The following is a 21,512-nucleotide window of genomic DNA, read 5'->3' on the forward strand; positions in this document are numbered from 1 at the left end:
CACAGCAATTCTAAGATGCATTTCAGCTTCAGATGTTAAAATGTTCAAAATTTTGCATCTTTGATTCTATGAAATACGGTAAAAATCTGTGCCCGAAGGACCACAGCACTTTCTATACTGTCTAGGAATCCAGCTTTTCTTAAAGAGGACCATTACCCAATCGTAAGGCTTCCAAGAACCTGCTCAAAAATACCCTCGGACATATATTGATAAGCTACAATGAGTGAAAATAGAGTAAAAAGAAGAATTGAAGGAGTAAAACGAAACAAAAATCATATATATGCACACGCGTAATTATTAAATGTTTGATTTTTATTGGAAAGGTCTTAAAAATAGCAGGACTAGATTTGGTGAAATTACAGTGAAAATCTTTGGCTTACAGGCCACACCTGGCCCTCAGCATCTCATCAGGCCAGCGGGACAATCTTGCCATGGTCACAGTCACTGCGGCACAAAACAGTTCCTTCCTGGTGGAAGTGAAGGTTTAAAGATAAGAGTAGAAAGAACTGTGACAGTGATTAATCCATTAATTTGCTTTCCAAAAGGGCCAAGATAAAGATATAATACTAGAAAGCTCACAGCTCAAGTAAATGAGAAGGTGTGTACGGTCCACTAAAACTCCAGCGCCAGCATCCCTCCCTGTTCCGCGCTCTCGTCTCTGATTCGGTTCTTCATCCATCCGTCCAATAACCCAGTAATAGCAGTGAACATTTATTGAGCACGTACTATGTTGCAGGCACTGTGCTAAGTGCTTTGTAGACATCATCTTAACCACTGCTCCTCTCAGCCTCCAGCATCACAACCTCACAAATGAGGAGGAGACTGAGGTTCACAGAAGTTAAATAACTTGCCTAGTCAGAAAGGTAGGAAGTTACCAAGCCAGGATGGAAGCCTAAGTCTGATTTCAACACCCACGCGCCTCATCTCTGTGCTGTGCCCCTGCCCTTGAGATGCTCGGAGGGTCAGAGACCACACACAGCTGCGCCCGGGCTGCTGCCGGCCACACGCCCTCTCTCCCAGGCCCTCCTCTTAGTCCTCTTACTACCAAGTCTCTTACTACCATGTCACCCCCGCTCCTCCCCACCTAACTGCCTAACTGTGGGGCCAGGGCTCCTCATAATTACGGAACCAAGTAGTATACACTGTCCAGGGATTTTAAGTACAAAGTAACTGTAATTTCTCACCAAAAAAATTAGAGTTTGGGGGTTTTCTTTTACACTTGGAGGGGAGTAAATTAATATTGTGGCTTTAATTCTGAAGATTAGCCTCCTTTAGAGGTTGGGGCGGGAAGGAGAGCGTGTTGCCTCTCCAACTCTGACTTACCCACCTGTGAACTTAACATCTGAACCCAAGGTCAGACTTAAGGCTAGACAGCTTACTATTCCTTTCAACTACGAGACAGGAGGGACTCTACTTCATCTGTTTGCTCTAAGGATGTAGAAAATGCTCTGGAGCTACTGAATGAGGTCCAGTGATTTTTGCCCCTGAAGAGAAAGAACTTAGAGAAGCACAAAAATGAGACGGCAAAGGCTGCAGCGCTCAGTACTGCCTCCAACCCCGCACCTGTCAGACCCCAGCCTCTCAACCCTGAGACCCACCAGCGTCACCAAGGGGCCAGAAATCAGCTCTCTGAGGGCAAAAGCAGCTGAGACAGTGTGGTTTTCTCTGTCTCGCAACGATACTCAGCACAGTGTCTCAAAAAAGAGTAGGCACTCAAAAAATGTTTCTGGAATGAACAGACTGCACTTGCTGATTTTGCCTAATGGGAGGTTTCACTCCAATTTCTCTGTAACGCTAAGAGAGCATCTACTTAGAAAACGGAAGGCCTATACCCACCTCATTATCTACATAGTAACTCTAGAAACCTAAGCCATTCCTGAACTATTAACCTTAACTAATAACCATATTCCTTTCATTTATGAAATAATATTCAAATGCAAAAGCATTTGTTGGTAAAACAAGTTTGGGAATTCTTATTTATTGACTTAACAGGAAAATTACTCAAAAAATTCCAGTTACTTACCAGTAACTTTTTTTCTTTGAAAATGTATCATCCTTGACAGTTTATGTAATTAAGTCTCATATCACAATACTGAAAAGGATTTTGACCTCATGGGTCTCCAAAGCATTTTACCTGATCGGGCAAGTGTCCTGGGCTCAGGAACTCACTAGGAGACCTACATCAACGGATAAAATTCTCCAATTCTCATTCCTACTTGAGGATCACACAAGGAAGTCATTACAGGTGATTCATCATCAGTGGTAAAGAAGAGAAAAAAGCCTATTAGTTATCAAGGATGCTACATTTTCAGAGAAACACAGCTTACTGGTAAGTGACCGGGTTCCTCTGAGGATGGATAGACTTACATCAACCAGCTGGTACAATAGGCGACTGTGTGGCTGGACCACTGGGAGCTGGAGAGGGAAGTCAAGCCAAAAATAGAAGTTGTAGGAGGACACAACCAAAGTGAGACTCTTGGCAGAAGGCTGGTTCCAAGTAAAAACTGTGTTATGGAAAATCGTAGAGGGAAGAGCAGGTGAATGGCCTGCAGGGAAGGGAAAGAAATTAACACACCTACTATGTGCCAAGCACTGTGCTAGAGACTTTACCAAAGTTAACTTCTTTAAAATCCACCACTACCCTATGAGGTCGGTATGACTCCCCATTTTACAGTGGGACATCCCAAAGGAAATAGCCATGGACATCTGGTCTCTGAACGATCTTTAACATCAGAAGGGTGAAGTCCAACTTCCATATAGTGGGGGGAAAAAATACAGTCAGTTAGCCAAGTTAAAAATATTCTTGGATACTGGTTGGTCCATTTAATTCATGCCAGAGACACAACGCACTGTTGATATTGTCTAATATCCTTCAGCCTTTCCAAGTAATAACAATCAGGAACCATCTTACAGCTAAGGGGTAAGGAAAGAAGGCACCAACTGCCACCCAAACTCTAAAGAAAAGCAGAGGATGATTTCTGAAACTGCCTCTATTCTTCAAAATCCCAGCAGAGAAAAGATACCACATCCAAATCTTAAGCTAGCCCTTCTGGTGAAAATGACAATGCGTATAATTTAATTTCTGACTGCTTTTATGCCGATTTAAATCCTAAAGAAAAAAACCAGAATGAGTAAATACCAAGCTTGGATGAAAAGAAGCTAGACAGAATCAGTCCCTAACCAGGTCTCGGAGGCTGATTAGGGGAAGGGGAGTAGAAGACATGAGAGTTAAACAACAGGAAGAAAAACTTCTCATCAGATCATGACACAGACATATTAATACAAGCAGCTGATCAAGGGCATCAGGGCTAAGGAATCAAAGAGTGGCTCATAACCAGATTCTCAATTATTTCCATTTTTGTTGTAAAGTATGTTATAGAGCCATCCCAGACTGGCAGGAAAACCTCGACCGGCAACATAGGGCTCTTGCTTCTGAGCTCACGTAAGCATCACAGAAAGACAAAATCCTCTAAGTGCCAGTTCTTACAGTTCTTTCCAGAAGAAACACACACACATACACACACACACACACAGGCATTTAACATAGAACACAGAACATTTGGAATGCAATTTCTGCAAGTTTAGACCCTTAAAACTCTTCCCTGCCTCCTAATTTCAAAAGCCTAATATCAAATGAAAGCAACCATAAATACATCAGCCTATATAATAAGTGAATCTTATTAAAACCCAATGCACAGAGAAAACCTAATGCAGTCTGGGGTCAGAAGGGGCTGTATTAAATCACTCTCCATAATCATAATCTACAAACGCCAGTTTTGCTAAAACAACTGGAAACCAGAAACTGAACGAGAGCCACGTACATACGTTTTGGTCAAACTACAGAACACCCAAATGGCATAGGACACAGCTAACCGGAGCCGAGCAAACTCGAATACCTAATTCAAGAGTAGCCCTAGGAGTGGAAAATAAGATCATTTCTGCCCCCTGAAAAAACAAAAACAAAAGAAAGCAAAAACTAACATATGGGAGACGGAGTACCGTGAAGCCCCCGCTTCCATAAGCCGCAGCAGCTCGCTCATGCTGAAAGCTACAGGGCAGCAGTGGCGTGATTTCTGGAGAGAGCCGATACCAGCACCAGGCCTCCGAGAAGCACAAAGTCCCGGCTCAGCGGGGAGATCGGGGACCACCGATCAGGTCAGCCACGTCTCCTGACTCTTGCAGAAAAGACTTTTTTTTTTTTTTTAAGATTTTTTATTTATTTATTTGACAGAGAGCACAAGCAGGGGGAGCAGGAGAGGGAGAAGCAGGCTCCCCGCTAAGCAGGGAGGCCCATGCGGGGCTTGATCCCAGGACCCCAGGACCCCGAGATCATGACCTGAGCCTAAGGCAGACGCTTAACCCACTGACACCCAGGCGCCCCACAGAAAAGATTTGTAACTACTTCTACTGTTCACTATTTACTAAATAGCGCTGTAACAACTAGAAAGCTAAACAGAAAAATACTAAAAACCAAATCCTCACTCATTGTTTATACCAAAGGAAATTCCTGATAAGTGAAAGCAACTAAACAGAAAGATGCAAAGGTAATTTATATAATCTTCACATTCTAAGCCTTTAGAAACACAGAAATCAAAAGAAATTCTAATTTGACTATATAAATATGCAAAACTTCTATAAATCAAAATATACCAGAAATAACATCAAAATGTGGGGAATGGGGGGTAAGAATCTGTAAAACATGATTTAAAAAACGAGTATTTAATAATATACAAAAGTCCTTAAAAATCCTAAGAAACAGTTCAACTTAATTTTAACAGATCCAACACCCTAACAGTTAATTATGAAATATAAACAACAGAAACTTGACCTCATTCAATAAGTAATATAAAGCAAACAAACTGATCGCTTTTTACCTATCACACTGACAAAGATCGAGAGACCACTATGATGCGTTGGGAACAGAGATAAACAGACAAGACCATAAACAGCTGGTGGGGTATAGATGGAAAATCTTTCAGGAGAAAGCTATGGTGATACCCACAAAAATTTAAATATGCCTATATGCTCTTGACCGAGTAATTTTATTTCTAGGAACTCCGCCTACAAAATCACTCAAGATGCAACGATGTAGATGAAGGGTATTGACCGAAATACTAATTGCAAAAGTAAAAAAAATTAAAACCTAAATGTTCATCTATTTAAGAACAGGGCAATAAGCGGTGGTATATTCACAGTATCGAACACTGCGTTCTTAGAGACGGAGGACCTGGACCGAGGCTGCAGAAGTGATGGCCCAAAATGCAGTGGGTGGGGAGATGGGCAAAATGGGGGAGGGGAGTGAGACACAGTTTCCAGTAGGGGAATGACTACTTCCCGGGAATAAAAAGCACAGCAGGGGTACCTGGGCGGCTCAGTTGACGGAGCAGCGGACTGTTGGCTTCAGCTCAGGTCACCATCACATGGTCATGGGCTCGCACCCCTTTGGGCTCGCACCCCTTTGGCCTCTGCACTCAACAGAGAGTCTCCCTGAGATTCTCTCTCTGCCTCTCCCTCTGCCCCGCCCCACGCACTCTTGCACACGCACTCTCTCTCTCAAAAAAATTAATTTTTTAAAAAAGTAAAAGGCAGCCCAGGGAATATCATCAATAGTACTGACACAGGGTGTGGTGACAGACGGTGGCCACACTCATGGTGAGCACAGCATGAGGAGCAGAGAAACTGAACCAGTAAGCCCTACACATGAAACTAATGTAACAGGCTGTGTACATATACTCAAAAAAAAAAAAAAAAAAAAAATTTTTTTTAAGTGATGGCCCAAATTGGCAGGCACACTTTATCTGGGCGGTAACCTTTTGAAATATAATATGTATTATCATTATTAATATGTTGTATGTAGAAAAAGAGATTAGAAAGATTAAAAATCACAGGGGTTGGACTACAGAACTTCTGCCTTCTGTTTTATGTATTTCAGTGTAATTTGAATTCTCAAGAGTCATTTTGCAATGGCCTTTCAGTTGAAGAGAACAATTAAAGTTTCATTAACCACAGAGATATTCACATGACCTGGTATAAAACTGCCTCAATCAATACAAGGTATTCATGAAATTAGTCCAACCCTCCCAAAATGGTACTCCAGTAATATTTTTATAAAATCTGTTAAGATAAAGCAGAATCCTAAGCAGTAAATTTAAGTCAATCCACGTTATCCCAGAAATTCTAGATCTAATAAAATTTTATTTCTTCAGAGCAATAAACAATTTTTAACAATGCAGGCTAGACAAGCATTTCTTCTGGTTCAATCTGCTCTTAAAGTAGCTGTAAAAATGTGGTTCTGCATTTTGGGAAAAGAACTGATCTTTGTAGATCAGTGATCACTGATCTTGATCAACGAGTTCGATCTTTGTAGTCAGTTAAACAGCTGATTATCCATGTATGTAAAACACCAACTATATGTGCAATGTTCTAGGAGAAAAACGGCAATTGAAAGCAACTTCTGCTGGTTTATTGGGTGCACAAAATACACATTTGACATTTTTGAAAAATTCACTTTCCAAATGTCAGATACAGAATCTGAAGTCTAAAAAATAAACTCAGACATCAAGTATATGATATATATTTAATATGATAGTGATATACAAATGCAAACATCGTAAGTGACCCTTATTTTTTTCTAAAATGACCTCTTGGAAAAGCATAAAACACTTACAACATTAGTTCTTTTCAAAAAAAAAAAAAAAAAAAAGGAAAAGCCTCCTTATGTCATGTAAGAAACGTTCCATCTATTTCAGCCTAAAAAAAGCCAAGAGGAAGCTAAGGCTGCAGTGATTTCTTAAAAAGTTATATGGGTGGGAAGGACTGGCAGAGTTAACACAGGACTCAACTCTCCAAATAAATACTAATAAATGATTAAAGAAAGGCAAAGAGCTACAGTAAGCAACTTGGAAACTAGGTTCTTTGAAGCACCAAGAAAGGAAGGCTGTGTTCAGACCAAGAACCATCCATTTATTTCTAAAACATGAGAAAAATGACCTTGCTCCCTGCCATGTTTGCTCAGATGGCTCATGAGCATCTAGACCTACTGGTTCTGCAATCCTGAAATTTACCAAAGAAAGAAAACAGTTGCTATACTAAAAGTTGAGAGTGTAATTAAGAGCACTAAATTATATACAGGTTACACTATTGTATCATTCTTTCTTGGTAAAGAGTAACAAAAATTTCTATTTACAATTAACTAAGGAAAGAGTATTATGAGTCAACAAATAATGCGATCAAGTGTCTACATGCAAACGAGACAACGGTATCCCTCTCCTTCAATAAAAATAGTGAGTCCAAACTGCAAAGGGATAAAAGAACTTACTTTCTGCTATTTTGATAGAAGCCTCTCCGACACTCCCACAAAAAATTTGCAAATATCAAATGACAGATGATGAACTCATAGTCATTTCAAATATTACTACGAGGATCAAACCTGTATGTATTAAAATGTTTTAATTCTTCATAAATGCAAGGACTATGATGTCTTTCTAATGATGCCGCTGTGTTACGCATCCTGAAGAACCCCACATTTCCATATACACTAAAAATGCTATTTTCATTAGTAAACAAGACACAAAATTCCTACAAGAACATTAAATTCTCCTGGGAATCTAGAAATGCATACTGGCAGGATATTTTTAAATTACTAAACCAATCATACCACTTGCCCAGAGGACAGACATCATTGGAGCGAGCCTCTCTTTCAATGATAATACACACAGGGAATAAAAATCTTGATATGAAGAATCAATGAAGGAAAGCATCGTTTGGTTTTCAGCAAGAAATGGACAAATGTACAAAAAGAAATGTACTCGTGAGAACTACAAGAGTAATTCCTAAACCAGTTTCTTCATTAAAACTGGAAAAACAGACACACTGAAGAACAGGACCACCAAGGTGAGGAATTAGAGAAGATAAAGTTTGTTACCGATAAGACAAAGTAACAAAAATCAACTCGAAGCAATGGTTTTTATAAACAGCCACACACTCCATCAATAAGGTGTTCGTCCCTTGGGCTGTGCTTACCACTTAGTGACATTTTTAAGGTGACTGTTCCTTGAAGAGATTAACTAAAGAGCAAAGGAAATAAATGTAAAACACACCGCCAGGTCTTCAAATATTCAGGAGTATTTTTAAAAAGAAAAATACTGACACAGTCTTTATAAAAATTGTATGGGCCACACTGATTAGGTTCTGTAACCTCGAGACCAAAAAATATGTACCCACAGATATCTTAGAAACACATGTTAAGAAAACACGATACTGAAGATGGGAATCTCTAAGTTCAACTGCAGAGCTCCTTGATCTGAGGTCAGCATCTACAGGGGCCGCTTCGTTACATCAGGGAGTGTGTGACCTTTGTCGGATGTTCTCCACTACAATAACCTAGATAAAAACCAGTCATTTTAAAACTGAGCACATCTACTTTACATGCACAGCAGGAACTAAACTATAAGACTTCAGTGAAAAACTGAAAATTGTCGTTGAAAGGTCCTCATGCCACAAAGGACTTAAACTGAAGACAGCACTTCCAAAGGATCGGTTTATAAAAATAAGCAGTTAATTAAAACAATGTTATAACAGCACTTCCCAACGTTGAAAGCCACAGACTTTAGGTGTTTGGACCAACACTGCAGTCTGAACTCCCGCCAAGCATACTACTAGGAAAGTCTTTGCACAACACACTTTTATTTATCCTCCTGCTTCTGACCTACTTCGGACTCCAACTTTTAAAGCATATAAAAGAAACTGACGTACAGCTGGGAATGCTCAAACTGAAGAAAAATAAAATGGGATACAGTCTCATCTACAAAATAAGGAGATGAGACAGAGATCATTAAAGTCCTTTCAGTCCTAAAATCTTATTATTTTTATTGTGAGAACACCAAAAAGCTTATCACAAACTGCATAAGCGTTCAACTTCCAAAAGTCAGTGAGGATGGCTTTAAAGGGGGTTGGGAGTGGGGGAAGTAAAAGATGAATCATCTGAGGTAGAATCAGCTATCAAGAATAGCTCAGAAATTAACAGCCTTGACCAGGTCAGAGTTCCAGGAAACAAAAACTAAGTTCCTAAGGCAGGGGGTGATTTCCCTCCTTTCCCTCCTATTTTATGAAAATGGTTTTTCTCAACCTGCATGGGGTACTAAGTTTAGAAAGCAATTCTGTTTTATTACAATGCTATTTCTTCTTACAATTTCTCGCATAAATTCACATTAAATAGTACCTTTACATCCAATGATTTATCTCCATTTGACAGAACCAAAAGCGAAACTGAATTAGTAAATATTCACTTGAGTGAACTGTACTTAAAATTATATTATGAACAATTCAAGTTGTAAATAAACAATGAACTTTACTCATTTCCTAATGTGTCTGAGCAAAGTGTGCTCTTCTGGGCCCGCATCAGATCACTGGAGCAAGCGAACTCACTAGCCTTCCAAGGCCCAGCGTCCTCGTCTCGGGGAGAAACAGGCCTAATTCAACTATCGCAAAGATTGAAGGAGGTTTGTGTGTGCAGAGTACCTAGCACATTACCAGAAATCATTACTGCTGTTAACTTTCACTAATAAATAGAAGATGGGCTTTTGGTGGCATTTTGAGTCAAAATGGGTGGCAAAAAGTAAGTGTTCCAAGTGTGCCTACTTAATTCTCCAAATCTCTAAGATCTATTCCACTGGGAAGAACAAAGTTTCTTTGTCCTTTATCCTCAAAATTTCCAAAAGGTCACCAGACAAAACTTTCGAAAGAATGACTGATAAGCCCCATCCCTCTCCCTTTTGAGATCATACTGACTAGTAGAGAAACGAACCCCTTTCACCTTTAGTGTATTAAAGTCATTCACCTCTAACATGTAGGCCCTGACCTGTCCCAGATGATGCGGAAGGTGTCAGCAGCGTAGAACATATACTTCCATACCTGCAAGCCCACGCTGTTGAGAGCTATCGCCTGACAAAGTGAATAAAAGACTAACGTCATTCCAAGTCAGTGCCACCACGGAGCCCACCAGAGCACCATCACGGTCATCACAAGGACCGCGCTACGGTGACAGTACTGGCGAGTCTCTGAGGCCAGCGCGTCTCACGTGCTAGCCAATTACTGCTTATTAACAATGTTTCGTAAGTATCACATCCTCACCGAAAACGCATTTTAGAATCGAACCCCTGTCTAGATGCTTCCTGTGTTTAGGCACTCAGAGAAACAACTAGCCACTGCGCGCTGTAACGTCAACTCCAAATCACTCTTCCTTCTTGTTTGGGCGCCCGTTCCAGTAGCACCAGTAGCACTCCACCTCCCACGCCGTGTTTTCCTGTACAGACAGGTACTTGTACCGCTTTGCTTTACCCAAAACCCTACTGATTGGTTCGATACTGTTTGTCAGCTTCTGCCACTGTCTTTTTTTTTTTAAGTAGGCTCCACACCCAGCATGGATGGAGCCCAATGCAGGGCTTGAACTCACAACCCTGAGATCAAGACCTGAGCTGAGATCAAGAGTCAGACACTTAACCGAATGAGCCATCCAGGTGCCCCAAGCTTCGGCCATTTTTTTTTCATTCTGCTGCCACTATGTTTTATGTGTCTTTTAATTATAAAACCCGCAATACATTTATTGCCTTCTTTTGGAAACAGATTCAAGATCTACTGTCTTCCTTCAGAAAAATTCTATAAAAAAGGATTTCTGATCTCTCAACAGCAAATTTAAAAATTCTTAGAGAGCCTTAGAGTTTGAACAAAATAATTCAAATAATAAATAACTTCCTTAGTCCATGAATATGAATGAAAACATTTCTTATAGCATAGCTAATTCATATTAAGGGGCAGAAAAAAAGACAATTGTGAGTCAGAATGCCTTGCTCTAAACAGTGATCTGATGAGGCCATTAAAGAGTATTTAACTTATGGTTTTTTTAATCAACAATCCGATAAAAATCTACACACCACCTACCTGGTAACTAAAAACATATGCTGAACACTACAGCTCTCTTATAAGGAAAAGCTCCTGGTGTTACCTAAGGCAACCACTAACAGTTACCCATTAAAAAGAAAGAGCAATAAAAAGATGGACATCCTGAGGTGAACGACTTCCTATCAGTAACCAACCAACATTGCAACAGCAAAAACCAGAATGCACCGATAATTACTACAGTGCGTGAGTTAACCAACCTCCCTGGTCCCGCGCAATGAGCTCACAGAAGTCAGGATGTGCACAGGCTGTATCCTTCGCTGTTTCCATTCTTGGTTTAAGATTTCCGTTCTTTCCAAAATTTTCTGACGATTGGAACTAAACATACTCTTTAAAAAAAATGAAGGAGAGGAGAAGAGAAATTGTTCATTGTTAGAAAATTCGTAGTATCTCTAACACAGGTTAAAATCTAGTGACTTCTCAAAAATTTCAGGAGCATTCCTTCAAACACATACAGATTTTACACTAAACTGTAGTTTCCCACATTCAAATAACACAAAAGCACCACACATATTCTATTAAGAGTGGACGGGGAACAGAAAATCATTCCATCCTTTCTTTGTTAACAGCTTATAAAAACAAAATCACAATGACTTTAGAAACATAAAACCCTGAGACACATCCCTTTATATTTGGGTCCCAAATCTGCCCAAGCAACACAAAGGATACACTAAAAAGATAGTGATTTTCGAAGCACAGTGACCGGCCATTAGATCACAGTCTTTCCATTCTCAATCCTGTGCCTGGGACCATCTTCATGTTAATTAAGACAGATCAGGGCCCTGGGCTTCCCAGCCTTCATTTATCTTACTATAAGTACGACCTTGGCTGAAAATGGACGCTTGCAAATTGAAACTTATCTTTTTGGGGGGGGGGGCGATCCTTAACCGTGGGTGCACTTCCCAGAAGAGAGAGCTGTACCTTCACTTCGTCAGCCCGCCTGAACCGCTTGAGCTGCCGCAGCCGCATGTACTCAGATTTTACACGCTTGCGCCAACAAACCGGTCCCTTCTCAGATTTCTTCCCAGTCTGGCCCATGATTACTCTAAAAGCAATGGTTTCATATTAAAATCACTAATCTAACCAGCCTGCATATGATCACTTGTGTTTTCATCCCCAGCACACTAACAATCAACCAAACAGTACAGGACGCTGGTGACACGTGCGAGAGGGGTGCTCACTCGGGCCACAGGGTTACAGCCTCAGAACAGCTCGCTCGCATGTAAGTTTGACTGAACACAGCTTTTAAAGGATATTTTTATTGACCAAGGTTCTCCACCCCTAAAAAGCAGCCGTCTTCCAGAAACGGGATCCTGTGACAGAAACAAAGCATCCACGACAAGCTAGTTTTTAGTCTAGGAGATCCACACTGCCAGAGGGAAAAAAATGTAGACACGTTACTCTACATCTTTCATCGTTAAGTCAGCAGGTTACAGGCATAAATGAATAACATGACTGAAAAAGAGAAATCTGAAAAAGAAAAATTTACATACAGCACTATAACTAAAAAATACACAGTACAATGTACAACAAACATACAAAGGAAAGCCGTCCCCTGCACACACTTTTAGCCGTGCTTCTCTCTGGAAACACCGAGAAAAGTCTGTACTTCTGCCTCTTGTGCCACCCATACTCACATGAGGGGTTTCTCGGCTAGCAAACCAAAGCCGCAGCAAATGCCAAGTAAGTTCTTCTGTCTTACCTTCAGCTGCAGGCTCTAGGAACCAATTACATTTAAATGAGGGAAAGCCTATAGTCCCGGCAGGTGCCTAAGTCATAACACAGAGTCCCCATTTTAAGTGTAAACAAATGTCCTCTTCTAGAACATCTGCTTCTCAGAGTATTAAAATCGTTACTTGTGCCCTCAAAATATTAGGACATTTCTCTGTCAGACGGTGCAAAGGTGCCACATCAAGGATGTTTAAATTATCTAAGAGCAAAGGATAGTTTTAAATAAAAGGGAAAGGGGAGATGGATGTTCTGGAAAGAGCTGCTGCCAGCACAGGGGGTTAGATGGGGCTGCAGTGCAGTCTCTGCACAAGAGACGAGGGTAGCTGCTCCCACCACACTGCTGATGAGAGCAAAGTAAAGGAATTCAAGAGTCACTTAACAGAAAACTTGGTGATGACTTAAATATGGGAGTGGATGATGTTCCGGCTTGAATGGCCGGTAGCGGAGTAGGGCTTCATTTACCGGACCACATAAAACCCTCGGGCGCAGAGAAATCACAAGGAGATGAGATTCAGAGAAGACAGCCCTGAGGTCCGTGGGTAATTCTCGGTCAGAAAACCCAGCCACCAAGAGCCGCAAGGATTATTCAGGCTGAAAGCGGAGCACGATAAGCACAGGATAACTCACTCCCAGGAACCCGGCCCTGAATATACAAAGATAAATGACACAGAACTTGCCCTTGTGGAGCTCAGGTCCCACCTACCAAGGCTGAAAAGAAGAAAAGACAGTATGAGATCTACAGGAAAAAGTCCGGGGGCAGGGGATGGCAGGAAAGGTGACAACTCAACCCTCAATGTGGAGCTGGACTTCGAAAGGCCAGGAAAGAACAGAAGGGACCCTAAGGTCTGAGCAGGGGACAGCTGGATATGGGGCTCTGCAGGCCAGGAGGTCCGGCCGGCAGACCCCATTAACGAAGATGGCCACGAAACCAGCTGAAGACCCCAAATGACAAGCACTGAGGGAACGAGAAGAATCAAGAGATTTCAGAACTTGGGCTAATAAGTCTGCTGGATGAGGCCACAGAGATAACCGAAAAGGTTCCAAGTGGGACCTTGCTTTTGGCAGCAAAGGTAATAATCCGGAGACCCGGATTCGGGCAGATGACCCTATCTCTGAAGCAAAGCACAAAGTGAGGAAGACAGAAGATGGTGAGGTAGGCTAAAAAGACACCGACATCAAGGGAAAAAAAGGGCTTTATTTAAGAAGTAACTGTGGTAATCGTTTGCTTTCATATCTGCTAGTTAACAGATGAGCTCAAGTAATTCTATGCAAATTATTTTCAGACATGCAGCACTTCAAAGGCCTAGGAACTAGAAGGGAAAGCCATCAGATACGAAGGGCTTATCTTGCTTCATGAGCTCCCGGACTAATCACCACTAGTCCATCTGCTGCCTCGACCAATGCCTGGTCCTCAGAGGTCGCACCCCTGCACCTGACGAAACTAGGCACGGGACGCCGGCACTAACCTGCCACCAACGTGGGATGCGGGTGGTACCACAGCCCGTTTCTTCGAGGTGCACGGCTTCTGAGCTAGGGAATAGGCATCGTTCCGTCGCTTAGCATTTCGTGGTTTCATACTAGAACCCTCCTTGTGGAAGAGTCTGGTGTCCCTTCCATGGTGTTCCTGCCACTAGTAACAACGTCTCCAATGAAGTGGGTCACAACGGAACAGTTTCTCTGACCAAATGTGTGACAATACGAGCTACAGGATCCACAACAGAACATCTAAAATTGGTTCCGGAACGAACCGCTGTAAGACCACACGTATGGAAAGATTCCCATGTCCAGGAATTCCACACGCTCTCCCACGAAAGGAGTGTGTGAGTGAGGGTGTGAAGATACAGGACGATCTGGTAAACACACACAACAGAAAGAAAATAAGAGAAATTATGGTAATTCACTCATGGGAAATTATCCAAACACAGGGATCATGACCTCCGAACAACACCTATGAAATCAAGCTAAAAGTGAGCGGACTGTTCTTTGAACACACAGGGATAAAAAGGCTGGTCGACTAAAAAGTAATAAAATTTAAGGCACCACTTAGAAGAATGATTTATGTTAAATAAACCCCTCCCACTACCCTAGCATTTACAACATATTAAAATCCTATTTTCATGTTTTTCACCCCAGTTCATCCTCACTGTAAGTTCTTCGGCAGCAAGAACCATTCTTACTCATTTGTAAAATCTCCAAGCCTGGCTGTGTGCCTGGCAAATACGTTTTTTCTTTTTTGAGAGAGAGAGAGAATGGTGCCCGTTCACACGAGGGGTAGGGGAGGGTAGATGGGGACAGAGAAGCAGACTCCCTGCTAGGCAGAGAGCCCAATGCGGGGCTCGATCCCAGGACCCTGAGATCATGATCTGAGCCAAAGGCAGACACTTAACCGACAGAGCCACCCAGGTGCCCGCGGCAAATACATTTTAATACAAACAAAAACAAAACATGTCTACAAAAGTACACCAATGGTGAACTGCTCACAAAGTCTAGATGTGCCACAAGGTATGAAAAGGAAGGGTGGAGCCTCCTCTGCGTGGGCAAGGAAAAGGAGGGAAACGTACTCCACTACCAAGAAACCTCCAAGGAGAGGAGTCTCAGGGACGATTCAGACCCCACGGCCAGATGCCCTTCCAATCAAGAGATCCTGAACACAAAACCTGGAGCTTCTGGTATTTCTTTTTACTAAGAAGTACTCCAGGGATAATATCAGTACCTCCCACACCAAACACACAGACTCATCTAGTTCTGAGCGGGCTGTAGCCTCCAAATGTCAGCCAGCCCCTTCCCCTTCCCAGTGCACGACCACCTCCAATCAGGTCTTCTGACAGCTTTCCACCATACCACAGCCCAGTAAGTATTAAGTTCCAAACATTCATATATTAGCAGAAAGAAACCTGTATTAAAATAATGTGTCAGTAAATGGATGAGGATTGGGCGCCTGGGTGTCTTAGTCAGTTAAATATCTGACTCTTCGTTTCGGCTCAGGTCATGATCTCGCAGTCGTGGGATCGAGCTCCACGTCTAGCTCTGGGCTCAGTGTGGAGCCAGCTTCAGATTCTCTCTCTCCCCCTCTGTCCTACTCACTCTCTCTCGAATATATAAAATACTTAAAAATTAATTAATTAGGGGCACCTGGGTGGCTCAGTGGGTTAGGCCTCTGCCTTCGGCTCAGGTCATGATCTCGGGGTCCTGGGATCGAGCCTCACATCAGGTTCTCTGCTCGGCGGGGAGCCTGCTTCCCCCTTTCGCTCTGCCTGCCTCTCTGCCTACCTGTGATCTCTGTCTGTCAAATAAATAAACAAAATCTTTTTTTAAAAAATTAATTAACTTTAAAAATGGATGAGGATTTGTGAATATCTCCAATTTTTAGATTTCTCATTCAAAAGATTTGTTTAGTTTCATAGGTAAATTGGCACTAGCAGGATTTTTATCCAGGATGTGAAAAGGACTTCTCTTACTCAAAATAGAATACCTCTAGTCGTTAAAATAAGACTCTACCCATATACAGTAAAACCAAAACAACAAGTTTTCTTTAATTCAAAAGACAAACCAGATTATGGCAGGAAACCATCAAAACCTTCATACAATGCAGTAAAACCTTACAGAAGAACATATACATATAGGTTTAAAAAATTTAAGGAAAATTACATCTACAGTCTATTTTATGAATCAAAACAAACTCCCATAGCCTGAGCAGGAGGCCCTCGTAAGCCAGCTTTGCCCAACGGAGCGGACGTGGTGTCGTCTGTGTCCCCCTGCATCAGCTCACCTTCTACGGAAAGTTCCCACCGACCTTTCTCTGAGGACAACCAGCTACCTGGCGCCTAAGCCCACCGCTCCCTGCCGACCGCCACCAGTACACACTGGATACCTGACCGGACTGGTCTGGTCACAGGGACAATCTCCTGGCTCCCTGCAGCAGACAGACAAGAATGCTCGCTCTTTCTCACTTAGATTCCAAGCTGGATATACATTGCCCGAACGGTTTCTGGAAGCCAACTCGCAAACAAGAGACAAGAGCCTGCAAAAGGAAAAACACCCAAAGCCAAGAAACGGACTCTAATCACCTCACCGAGCCCTGAACCAGGCGTGTTTGCCAAACCCAACTCTAGAACTTCAGTTACATGAGCCAAGAAAATCCTTTTTTCCTTTTAAACCAGTTTGGATTAGGTTTCCTTGCCACACGAAATACAGAGGGACTGAGATACATTCTGGTACTGGGATTACATGTGCAACAACGTCTGAATTAAGAGATGTGTTCTGGTGACCACTTCCTCACTGTCACATCGAGGGCATCACCAGAGGGACCAGAAAAAACAGTGCGGCTCTGCTGCCCACCTGGTAAGGCGCTTCCTCCACGCTCTCAGGCCTAGACAGCCCCAGGGATGTGCCAGGACCCAAGTCTCCGCCTCTCGGGGAACCAGGACACAAAGCCCAAAGAACCAGCTTTCTTCTCTCTCAGGTCCAACCTGTGAAGGGCCTTTACCTGAGGGGGCATCCCTGCCCCTCCTTACTCAGGGACCAATGACAAGGAATTTAAAAAGTTCCCTAGGCACTTTAGTCCCTTTGATGCCTTTCTTTAAAGGTTCTTCATTCCCAAATGATTTGCTGAATCAAGGCACTAGCCATCTATTCAGTCTTGCTGAGTTTTGTTACTACTTGTTTTACAGAAACTAAATAATAAACTGCATGTACTACTTATCCTCCCTAACTAAATTAACAGCATTGCCTCTGACTCTTTACTACCAGACTCAATAAGATCAAATCCAAACCTAACAAAATCTGAGTAGTACGACTGCAATATTCTTGATGTCCTTCCCCAACAAAAACGTCTTTCTGCTTCACACTGAGCCTGCCATTAAACCGCCAACTTTGAAAAACTGCCCATCTTCAGTAGTGTTCACGTTTAAATGCTCTGAGGGCAGCTGTTCATCTCATTTAACAATTTCGTTTCTTTTTTTTTTTTAAGTTGAGCTCTGTGCCCAACGTGGGGCTCGAACTCATGACCCTGAGATCAAATTTCATGTTCTACAGACTGAGCTAGCCAGCCACCCGATTTTTTTAAAGATTTATTTATTTATTTTAGAGAGGGGATGGGGAAGAATCCTCAAGCAGTAGCCCCACTAATCACGGAGCAGAGCCCAAGGAGGGGCTCAATCCCAGGACCTTGAGATCATGACCTGAGCCAAACTCTAAAGCTGGCCCCTTAACCAACTGAGCCACTTAGGCACCCCTCATTTATTTTTCAAGTGAAAATCCATTGCTTTAATAAACTCAAAAATAAATGAACAGTGATTAACATTTGTAAATAAGAATAAAAAATATAAAGAGAATTTAGAGAGGCATATAAATGTTATCCTTGATAAGAGATAAAAATTAATTACCTGAGAAGCAGATCTTATGCCTAAAGGGAAATAAAGACAATGCGGCCTGTGAAAAGGAAGACGGAGAGTGATGGGTCCGGTGGGCCAGTCCTACTGCACTGGCCCAGGCGATCGCTCGAGTGTTAGGTCTACACGGAATCTGAGGCCAGACTATGTTCTAGCTCAGCCAAAACTGGAACCATCTGAATACCAAGGAAGTCACAATGGTATTGTATTATAACCAGATTAACAAAATAAGTATCCATGAGTCCATGATATAAGTAAGTGAGTAATAAGTAAACGAGGAGAGAAGGGACAAATCTTCCTTACAGGGAACTCCAAATAGTAATAACACATGTATGCTTCTCTAACCTGAGCAGGGTTAGACAGTGAGCAGGGGCTGGACTGTCACTCACTTCCACAGCAGAGTCTGGCATGGGAAACAGTAATATCCCAGCAGAGAAGCCTAGAAAGCACCACCCTCGCCCCAAATGATTATGGATAAAAGATCAGGGACAAGCCATGCTGCCGTCGACATGCAACGTGACGTGAAAAGCAGCACATTTCACCTCTGTGGAATTCTTCCCAAAAACCTCCTAACCCATAACCTCAGTCTTAGTGCACAAACACATTAGATAAACCCGAACTGAAGGACATTTCTACAAAACACCTGACCAATATTCCTCAAAACTACCAAGAGTTCATGAAAACAAGGAGAGCCTGAAGAACCGTCACAGATCTATCTGAAGGCCTAAGGAGACGACTAAATGCTGTGTGGCACCTGGCCTGGATGCCAGGACAGAAAAAGGACATCAGTAGAAAAACTGGTAAAATCTAAATAAAATCTCTAGTTTAATTAACAGTAACATACTGATTGATGTTGGTGTCTACATTTTAACAAATGTACTAGGGTTACAGAAATCTAAATTTATTCCAAAATAAAGTTTAAAAGAAAAAAGAGAGAGAGAATTAAGTTACACAACAACCCAATATAAAAACATTCACTTTTTTTTTTTTTTTTAAGACTTTATTTGTCAGAGAGAGAGAGAGAGAAAGCAAAAGCAGGGGGAGCAGCAGGCAAAGCAAGCAGAGGAAAAGCAGGCTCCCCACCAACAAAGAGGCCCATGCAGAACTCGATCCCAGGACTCTGGGATCATGACCTGAGCCGAAGGTAGATGCTTAACTGACTGAGCCGCCCAGGCGTCCCAAAACATTAACTTTTTTTTTTTTTTTAAGATTTATTTATTTATTTGACAGAGATCACAAGTAGGCAGAGAGGCAGGCAGAGAGAGAGGAGGAAGCAGGCTCCCTGCTGAGCAGAGAACCCGATGCGGGGCCCCAGGATCCTGGGATCATGACCTGAGCCAAAAGCAGAGGCTTTAACCCACTGAGCCACTCAGGCGCCCCATCCAAAACATTAACTTTTCAAATGACATCCACTTTGGGGGAGCCTGGCTGGCTCCACTGGTGGAACATACGACTCCCAATCTCAGGGTTACGGTTGAGCCCCAAGTTGAGTGTAGAGATCAGTTAAGAACAAAATCTTTGGGGTGCCTGAGTGGCTCAGCGGATTAAAGCCTCTGTCTTCAGCTCGGGTCATGATCTCGGGGTCCTGGGATCGAGCCCCGCATTGGGCTCTCTGCTGGACAGGGAGCCTGCTTCCCCCACTCTCTCTGCCTGCCTCTCTGCTGACTTGTGATCTCTGTCAAATAAATAAATAAAATCTTTTTAAAAATTTTTAAAAAAACAAAATCTTTAAATAAATTTTATAAAATAAATTAATAAGATGACATCCACTTTTAAAAATGTAAACAAAAACACGTCAAGAATGTGAAAATGCGATAGAAAATGTTAAAGTGGGGGCAGGGAACGCACTGATGATTAGAACTATTTAAAAACATAAGGTTAAGGGACACCTGGGTGGAACAGTTGGTTAAGTGGCTCTTGGTTTCCGCTCAGGTTGTGACCTCAGGGTTGTGAGATCGAGGCCCAAGTCGGGTTCCACACTCAGTCCTGAGTCTGCTTAAGACTCCCTTTCCCCCTGCCCCTCCCCAACCCATGTGCTTGCTCTAAAATAAATAAATCTTTTTTAAAAAAAGTGGAAAACAGGCAGTAATTAAGGCAGTTGGTACTTACAAACCTTAACTTCAAACAAAATTGAGGAGAAAATTCCCATGTATAATTGTACTATTTTAAAACTCAGATAATATTACACTTAAACAATTTAAAAGGAGAAAAAAAAAACCTCCATAAAAGCTTTAAGATGGTGTCTACTTAAAAAGATAATGCACATTTAGGCTGCATTAATAGAAATACAGAATCTGTACCAAGGAAAGTAACTGTGCCCTGATTTCACATGCAATGATCACAAGAACCAAAAGGATTCCATCCAACTCAAGTCTAGTTTAGCCGTGTTTAAGATGGTCAGAGACACGTCTCCTTGCTCCAACTGGAAAGACAGCATCAAGCACATCACACAGAAAAGAGCATTTGAGTTTAGAGTCTGAACAGAGAAAAGCGCTAATCTACATTCACTCATTCAACACCTGTTTGGTGAACATCGAAGACACAGAAGCTGGAGACTTAGCAGTAAATAAAACAAGACAAAAATCTGTAACCCCTGAGAACTTAAAATCTACTTGGATGGAAATGATCGAAAACAAAGTAAAACGTTTAGTATGCAAGACAGTGCTGAGTGCTAAGAAAGAAACCAAACAGGTAAGTACGGTAAGGCAGGGATGGTAAGTTTCCAAACAAAGGGACCTGTGCTGGGAGCACTCAGCACCCCGTGTGTGTTGTGACGTCAAGGGGATACAGAGATCCCACCAACCAGCAAACCCAGTAGTAACATATGCAGCCCAATATTTTATAGTAAAGATTCCAAGACAATGGGATTAAATATCCATCCAACGTAGACCTCACCACGCCACACAATGCTCCAGTGATCAACGCAGCCTGACAGGAGAATCCGCGGGCGTTGAAACTGGCAGTCAAGGACTGCTAGGTGCCGCCGTTCAGGTTAACTATGGCGTCTGATTATCCTGGAGGTCAGCATGCTGTTTTATAAAATATATTTATGCAAATAGCCATTAGCTGGGTTAGTAGTATTGAGCCAAAATAAAGAAACAGATGTATTATAAAACTGGTCCTGCGGCTATGGCGTTCTGTTACAAGCTCTCCCGCTGGAAACTCAGCTTTAACCAAGGAGCTTCGTTAAATATGTGTGGCTGATAGGACCATTTTTTTAGTTTGTACCTCTGCTCTGGTTTTACCGTAAGAAGACTGTACAGTTTCAGGGAACATACAAATAAAATTAAAGTCAAGTCAACCCTCGGATTCTATTCAACACTCAAGTTTGAAAAACATATTAGGAAAAACTGGAGCCCTGAAGTAATTCAGGAACAAAGTGAGAGGGGCTCTGACTGGGTTGACAGCAATGTGAATGAAGAAAAAAGATACCAA

General features: G+C 42.1%; 1 protein-coding gene across 10 annotated transcripts in view; it reads right to left on the bottom strand.

Moving 5' to 3' along the window:
• The window catches only part of LOC111154333 (enhancer of zeste 2 polycomb repressive complex 2 subunit), a 41,305-nt gene extending 26,531 nt beyond the window's left edge, over positions 1–14,774 (bottom strand). For 3 of the 10 annotated variants that reach the window (XM_022513882.1, XM_022513879.1, XM_022513877.1), the window contains exons 1-2: positions 11,878–14,774; positions 11,184–11,285 (exon numbers count right to left, since the gene is read on the bottom strand). In XM_022513882.1, the coding sequence (XP_022369590.1) occupies positions 11,184–11,285; positions 11,878–11,994 (219 nt within the window). In that variant the 5' untranslated portion in view covers positions 11,995–14,774. Of the gene's footprint in view, positions 1–2,367; positions 2,547–11,156; positions 11,297–11,877 lie in introns of those variants that run through there. The other 7 variants (XM_022513881.1, XM_022513876.1, XM_022513874.1 and 4 more) reach the window with 4 other exon arrangements.
• Positions 14,775–21,512: the final 6,738 nt, after the last annotated feature.

This window comes from Enhydra lutris, unplaced genomic scaffold (genome assembly GCF_002288905.1).
Source record: "Enhydra lutris kenyoni isolate GAN:26980312 unplaced genomic scaffold, ASM228890v2 scaffoldscaffold37, whole genome shotgun sequence".
NCBI lineage: Eukaryota > Metazoa > Chordata > Mammalia > Carnivora > Mustelidae > Enhydra > Enhydra lutris.